Consider the following 8423-nt stretch of genomic DNA (forward strand, 5'->3'; position numbering starts at 1 on the left):
CCCCCCACCCCCCGGAAAAAAAGAAAGGACACCATACTGAGCCTTTCATCTTCAAATCCCATCTTCACTACACTACTGGCTGAGTTTAATATTTCTGCTAACGGGTGGTATTGGATTAGTTCCAGCATCTCTGTGTGTTTATTTCTGCCCACCAATGCCAGGTCTGTGCCATGTCAGTGTCAATGCCAGATTGGAGACTAGGTGTCTCTGCCAATGCTGTTAATGGACACCATTAGGCTACTGTGGGCAGGTAAGCAGCACAATCCCTCGAGAATAGCCTAATTACTGAGAGTTGGCTGCGTCGTTCACCGCAGTAAGGAGATTCACACCTCCCCTCACCATATATAAAGAATAGTTGATGTACATTACAGTAGGAGGCAGTGTGAATGTATTCGGCTGACAACATTGCACTGTTCGGTTCAAGCCTTGTGTTCCCACCTTTATAAGAAAAGTGTGGCACCATGAAATTTCTTCTTTATTTGTGAGCCAGACAAAGGATACTTAGAAATGAAACACCTCTGGAGTTCAGCTGACAGTAGAGGAGTTAAAGGTGTGACCTGCCAATAGCACCTAAGCTCAAAAACCATAATAAAAAAAGTGCCTTCATTTCTCTGATGCTTTTTTGAACATATTCACTCATTTAAAGATTTACAGTAAAAAATGTATTGTGAAATTTAGCTAGAAAGTAGTTTGAGTAGTGTGTGCGCGCTTGTAATTGATGGTGTGCATATATTTTAGTATATGCTGTATATACTGAGCAATGTATCTTGGGTGCTAATCCAGCCCATCTTCTCTCCCTTTCTATAGCTCTCTTCATAGAGTTGTCTTTCTGAGAAGGACCCACAAATGCTGCCTGGAGCTGCAGGCCCTCTGGGACTTCCTCTGGTTAGATATAAATAGATCATGAGCTGGCCAACTCATAAATATATGGAGCTTCACTAGAATGATGACATCTCTTGTCTGGCCTACAGCCTTTGCAGGCAACACAAATACCCCAAAATAGCAGCAGCCCAAACAACAGACCCAAAGGTGGTCTATTTAAGTGCTACTTTATGCCAATTAGATATGGAAGCAGTATGAGTGTTCTGGCAAAAGTGATGAAAAGCGGTCTGCAGTTGTGTGCAATACTGTCTCTTTAAAGTATAGAATGTAAAGAGACAAAAGGAGGCGTCTTTAACCTCCTAGGACTTGGCGTCCACATATGTGGACATCACACTTTGGGTTATTTAGACCAAAATACTCAATTTTGCTCTACATGGGCCTGATATCCACTTACGAGGACATTATACTGCTACTGTTCTATCCAATTTTTAAACAAATATGTGGCTCTTATTTTTCTTAAAAGCAAAAATAAGGTAAAAAAAAAAATCTGTTAATTCTTTGTTTTTACATTCATCGGGCCCCAATATGCCCAAATATCAAAGAGAAATTAAAAATGCATGCTGTGGAAGAGTTTGGGTCTTAGGAGGTTAAGTGCACTTTTGGTAGAATAGAGGGCCTACATTAGACTCTTCTGGATTACAGAGGTGTCTGTCCTGTGAAAATCTAAAAGAGTTGTATGAATTCAAAACACAGTGCAGGTCTTCAAACATACATCCTTTGGTTGATTTGGCACACTAGGGTATTGAATAAAGTGTGATATTTAAGTAAAGTGTGATAGGAGACATATGTTTTGTAGTAACACTGTTTCCTATTATAATGAAAGCATCATCGTTTCTTATTATTAAAGTAGTGACGTAGTCTACAGACTAAATTAGCTCAAAAAGGAAAATAGGCCTTGATTCCAAATATTAATAGAACCTTGCGCTTTGCAAGCTTCATAGAAACACATTCTCGTAAACCCAAAGCCTCAAAAACAATAACAACTGATGAACAAACACTAGAAAATTGATTTGGATGATGATTTCAGTCAGGATTGCATATTGTCCTCTAGTAGTGTAAACAAAGTGCTGCACTTGAAACACATGACGAGATGATATGCTTTGAAATAGAAAACTATCCATAACAAAGGCAACCTGACAGGCATGACAGACTTTTCGGTGCATTTTCACAAACAAGACCAAACATTCAACAACATAATAAATGTCAGCAAAGCAAATCTTTGAAATGTGTTTCATTGGATCTGATAATAGCTCTAAGTGTATTTAAATGAGAGATTAGCGAAGGGAATACGTGCCAGTATTCAACACAGGTTGGATGCTGAAGGATCCATCTTGAGCATAATGTGGTTATAGACACGTGTAAAGCAATAATGTCATAACAAGTGATTTCCATCAGTTATTGAATGCAAAACACCTGCACTGCCATCTCTGATCAGAGTGTAGGTAGTACTGACCAAAGGTTTAAAAAGAGCAGACCTTTATTAATAAATGAATCATTAATTACCCTTTATGCCATGAAAAGAAGATCAATCCAAGTTTTATCTGAAAAAACTCACACCCTGGCCCACTCCCCATCATTCCCAGGATCTGTTAAAAGCAGAATATCAGTTCAAAACCTAAAGATTTGTAGCATAATAATCCCAAGTTATATGATAGTAAAGGTCAGTGCATCATGCTGCAGTTAAATGGGCAAGTCAGTTTAACACTAAAACTAAGAATTCAGCATGATAAATTATATCCTCTTCAATCAAGTTTAAAAACATACAAAAATAAGTAAATACACAATAACAAAAAAGAAGATGTTAGAAATGGAAGACCTAAAGTTAAGAACTGGAAATTCAAAAAGTCTGTGTTTTTAACACTGTTAAAAAAAACACTGTTTTTAACAGTGTTCAACACTGTGTAGATGACATAAAACAAGCTTTCATCTACATTTCTTAACAACCTTCCACAATATGGGCTTCAGGTTTCAGCATCACGTTCTGGAAATACAAAATGACTGATTCTGGAAATAAGCCATTTTCATACATGGAATATTTAATCTTGCTGACTTCATCAATTTGCTATAAAGTGATAAAATTCCCTTCACTGAGACATAGGTAATTTTAGCATGGCATTCACGGCTACATTCAGATACACCCACAAAAGTGCCAAAGAGAGCAGAGCTATTTTGCAATTGTCATTTGAAAGAATAAAAAAAAAAAAACAAAGGGACAAAAACATACTTTTCAATGTATTCCATTTACACGTTTGAGTCTGTCTTGTATGTCTTTGCTGTTTCGCGCTGCAGTGTGTAAGAGAGCTGTAACCTGCTGCACTTGACAGAGATCTCTCGTCTGATTGGGAATTGAAGTGTCTAAATCTAACTGTGAAATTACAAATGATATAGGCTGGATAAAATCTTATGTACATCTTACTGCTGTTTGCATTCTCTGGTGAGCTGAGCCACTGAAAAAGATGCATGAGAAGCGCTCACGGTCATCATCTTGTGCACACCTATTCATCAATGTGGCTGCACACAATCTTATGCTGTGTTAAAATGATATTATATGATATGCATATTAGGTCCAACCTAGCACGATTGCGTTTGCAGCTTTTAAAGAAAAGCGCCTACTTTGTTCCTGCAGCAGAACCCAGAAAACAGTTGTTCATTCATTCTGTACAGGGAAGGCCTAATGGCCACAACAGTCTGAGAAGCAACACTGCTTAAAATATTTTGGACTGAGGTGTTTTTTTCTTGCTCATTCGTGACTTTGAAGAGTCATTTTCATCAGGGGTATGAAATGAATCTTGTTCACCAGGTGGACAAAAATGTGTCATTCCGTGCAAGTCAATGATAATTATGTGAATACAGGAATGCTTTTGAAGAGGTCAAGCCCTGGGAAAATTAACAGTCTCCAGCCTGGAGCCATTTCAGTCTAGGGAGGAGAAATTTGTGGAAAGACCTTTTATTATACATAGTAGCAATTGTGTTCCACTTAACAATGATGGTACCTGTATATTCACGATAAATTAAGAAAAATCCTGGGAAATCTCTCTAACAGTCATTATATTTTGACTGATTGATGAAAACTGCATATACTGAAACTAATATCAAAATACACAATATTGCCCCTGCTTATCATATGTGCAAACACACACACACCAGCCTGTTAGTTAAAGGTGCAGAGTTATGTTTTTTTGGGTGCTGGCTGATTGATTTTCTTGACAAAACACTGCTGATAAATATCTCCTTATTCTGATAATGGTGATAAAGGTGCTCCGCAGGAAGCAGCATTGAGAGCAAAAGCTTTAATCAGACATCACCACAAATCAATGCAAAGACTTGAATCATAATTTTCAAGTTTGTTTTTGTTTTTTTTGCTAGATCTTTTTGAGTATTGCAATGAATAACCATTAGAGTCTAAGCCAAGAGTTTTACACCATGCTTTGCTGAGCACTTTGTGTTTGTGTGAGATGCATTTAACCAGCTTAAAAAGACATTTGCATGTGGTCCTTTCATATTACAAGAAAGGATTGCTTTCCTGATTTTCATGCCTGAGATTTTTTGGAAAGAACCAAAAACAATCTGAACAATTTCACAAATGTGGAACAAAGACATCGTCATCTAATTTAGCTAGTATAAACTGATTTTATAAAAAATAGTATTATGGGCAGAGATTTATTGATGGGGAAAAAGTGCTACTTGGCAGTGAGTGAGTAGGGATTTGTTAGTAACTCTCTGCAGTCCTAGTTGGATTCATGTAAGGAATACGATAGGTTGCTGTGAACAGAGGCATAGCAAAAAGTGGCTGTTTTTATCGTTTTTCTAACAGATGAAGTCTGACCATTTTTTTCTATGAAATTCCAAATCTTTGTAGTTCTGTTTGTTGGTGTTCAAAAGCACGATCTACACTAACCCCCCCCCCATGTAATTCGGTTGGATTTTGTCTCCTGCCAACAGAAAGGAAAAAACAAATAACAAAAAATTTGTTCATTTTTTCCCTTCGTTGTTATGCAGTGACTAGATTTTAGAACTGAATGTGAAAGTTGCTTATCCAGTAGTGGTTACCACATTGATTCATACTCTGTTCAGAAAGAACGCATAGCCCACACTCTATCATCCAAAAGCAGGTGAAATCACAGAGACACCATAGGTAGTCTTAATTTGACAAATACAGAAGCAATTATTTGAGAAACCCTTTGGCGTCTTACGAGACACTTTTCTTTGTCATCAGAGTTTCAGTTTTCCCATGCTGAGCTGCACCGCTCTGTGGCAGACAACGACTGCAATTGTGCCACCGAGGTCCCAGACCAGTCAATATGAGAGACTAAAGTACAGTGGAAGGCAGACATCAGTTCAATCATTCAATCTGTGGCAGAGAAAAACACACAGCGAGGCTGTTATGTAGCAGCTGTCTAGGAGAACAGGGAGTAGCATCGCTCTTATTGAACAGAGAGAACAATAAAATATAACCTGGGGGGCAGATCCCGCTGTATTTCGTGCCCAATCAATAAGACTATTTTAAACCTCACGGATGCAGTAGTTGTGTGTGCAGGTGCACGTGGAGCCATCGAGGAACGCACGCACACAGACACACAAGCATTTGACCACACTCTAACACAAGCATCTGTGTGAGTGTGGTCACTTATCACAAAGAAAGACAGGTGGGCAGAAAACTTATGCAAGAGCAAAAGACGCATGCATGCAGGTGTGTTTGCCTGACGCAATTTCTCTTACATACACACGCGCTTACATTCAGCACCACATCTATATCCAAGTGCATTTACATATGCACTCTTTGACAGCTCAGACTCGAAACGTTTCTAAAATCTACTGCAACACTCACCGCGCAAAAACTGACATGCACATACTCTACCAGACGCACACACGTTCTCCCACCTAATGATTAAATCCTTCTGCCGCTGTGTCTGTGCCGGTGTGTTTGCACGTGTACGTGTAATGTATAATGTGTAATTACAGCAGACCGACATGTCATTTCAGCAGCGGAATTTTATCATTTTTAAAATTTTGTCAGGTTCAGAAAAAAGCTCAACCCAGGAAATCCTTCGAACTCTAACAGCAACATAATAAACTTAAAGTCACAATCTGGATTATGCCACAGCTCTTGTCTGTGTAGAAGAACTGAAAAATAATAAAGATAGAAATGCGTAATCCGTGAAAACAAACGTAGAATGTGCATTTTATATTAGATATCTAAGTTTCTTTTTTTCTCCCCCCCTTTATTCCTTTCTTTTCGCCGTTTCCGGTGTCTTTTTTAAAGTAATATCGCTATGAAACGTCTCATTCTTAACTCACACGAATGGCTTTTTGCGGGACTTATGAGTTATGATTTGCTCGAACTAAGGATACCTGTCTAGTGGCTGAACTCGATTGTCCCATCGGGCTAATTTGCTGCCCTACAGTAGTGTAACGGCAATATGCGTCCGAAGACAGTAAGTGTGGTGAAAAATTTTAAAACCATTGGAAAAGAACTGAAAGATGATACAACTGTTGGAATTTACGCGACACAAAGTCGGGAATGTTAGGAGCGAAGCGCATCGCCCTGTGGATGTGTCTTACCTTGGTTGCAGTTACAGAAACGAGTGAGGGCAGTTCCAAGAAAGAGTGAAACGAAGAAAAATCTGTTTCCAAAACTCATGTCTGCAACATCTATCACCGGCTATGTCTGGATATTTTTAGCCGAGAGGTAGCTGTAGCCAGATAAAAACACGTCACTGGAAGGTCCAGAAACACCGATCCGCTGCTCCTGGTCTTTACATTTGATCCCGATGGTAGAGAGCTGCCGGGTGACACAGCCGGAGATGGTCCATTCTTTACCTTGTGGCAGTGGCAGCTATGGCGCGGAACGGAGAGGTTTTGAATAAACTCAGCAAAATATCTAAAGTGAAATCAAATTTTCACACAAGGTGAGAAACACTTCCCACCTAACTACTTTGGAGATTTCCCATGCGCTTCATTCGCGGTTGATGCATTTATATTAACAAAAAAATCTCAAGTACAGATTAAAACGCAATGTGGTGCCTTTCTGTAGCGCACGGAGTCGTGACAGACTTTCACTCCTGCTTTTGGTACGGCAGTGTGCCAAGGGTTGCCAGCTCCAACTCGATCCGCTGCAGCAGCAAGATGGGAACGTTGAATAGAGAAATGATTTGGATGCAGCGGTAGAGCAGCTGAAGCGGGGGCTACAAGGAGACTGAGCGCATCTGTGCAGGATGCTCGGCACTAGAGGGGGTTAGCTGACAAGGCAATGGCGTGTGTGTGCGCGCGCTTGTGTGTCGACTCGTTTCAGTGCGGGCTTCCCAAAATTATTAGAATTATAGAACTTGAAATTACTAAACTATACTTTTGAACCTGCATGATGTGATTTTTGACCTAACAGCTGACACCTGGGTCAATTATATGAGTATCAGTTATTATGTAATATAAGGTTACCACGGCTCTAAAAGTCCTTGAACATGTACAACTTGTGGGAAACACTTTGAATGGACAATAAAACAACGAGTTAAATCCCATAAAAGTGAATAAATTAATTCAGCTTTGCTTTGATTTTTATAATTAAATGTCAGTGTATCTGTTCTCTGATATTCATATTCCGCTGACTGGTGTATTTTGCTCTTACATCCTTTGTCTTTGTTTTATATAATGAATTTGACACTATTTTATAAAGAAACACATTTATTCATAAAAATAATAGTAACAACAACAATAACAATCTCTATAGTCTACTGCAAACTTTTAAGACTTTTAGTATAAGTGAAATATAGTTTTTTCAGTAGGTCTTCTGTTCAAATTCCATTAAATCAAGGAATGTGCAAGAAAAAATATATAGATGGTAGCTTTCATCCTAGCAGCATGCAGTGTCAGCCTGTGTTCAGTATGTCACTACAGCACTCTTTATCCCACAGGAAGTTAAGTTTTATCCATTTCAAGTGAAACAGTGAGCTGCTGTGCTTGCCAAGCCGCCAATGTCAGCCAAGATTAGGGAAGGTCTTCCTCTCATCTTCATGGACGTCTCATCGAGTGAGTAAGCAAACCCTCCCCAACCTGACCCGGTTAAACAAAGGAATGCTGGCTGCTGTGATGAGACCCAGTCAATCAGGACACGAGAACAGCTTCCTGTCAGCACAGAGGAGGTAAATACATCAACATCACAATCCGTCACCACCACTTAGCTCCCAGCCAATCATTAAACAACATAGAGAAGCTGCCAACTGACTACTGACTTTGTGCAATGCAACATGCAAACAGATTTAAGGACGGAGGGCTGTAGAGTAGAATATATTGACCACTGTAGCCTTTTTGTGTACTGTAGCCTTTCCAGGAATGGATCAAGCAATTAATGCCATATTGCAGATGTATTGCAACTATAAAATGATGGACTCATGTTGTGGGGGGAAAAAAATCATAGCCATAGAAATTGTAGATTGGAGGTATCAGTATATGTAATGTATGACTGTTAATAATTGGAACACAGAAACAAATATTCCACCACACTAAAACCAGCCATTTAATCTCCTAGGATCTGGTGTCCACATATT

At 39.2% G+C, this 8423-nt stretch overlaps 1 protein-coding gene across 1 annotated transcript in view; it reads right to left on the bottom strand.

Moving 5' to 3' along the window:
* The window catches only part of LOC102207363 (eph receptor A6), a 173936-nt gene extending 166878 nt beyond the window's left edge, over positions 1–7058 (bottom strand). Inside the window, exon 1 of the mRNA XM_005747850.1 lies at positions 6445–7058. Within this exon, the coding sequence (XP_005747907.1) occupies positions 6445–6523 (79 nt within the window). The 5' untranslated portion in view covers positions 6524–7058. The remainder of the gene's footprint in view (positions 1–6444) is intronic.
* Positions 7059–8423: the final 1365 nt, after the last annotated feature.

The sequence above is a fragment of the Pundamilia nyererei genome, unplaced genomic scaffold (genome assembly GCF_000239375.1).
Source record: "Pundamilia nyererei isolate P.nyererei 1_Seehausen unplaced genomic scaffold, PunNye1.0 scaffold00206, whole genome shotgun sequence".
Lineage (NCBI taxonomy): Eukaryota > Metazoa > Chordata > Actinopteri > Cichliformes > Cichlidae > Pundamilia > Pundamilia nyererei.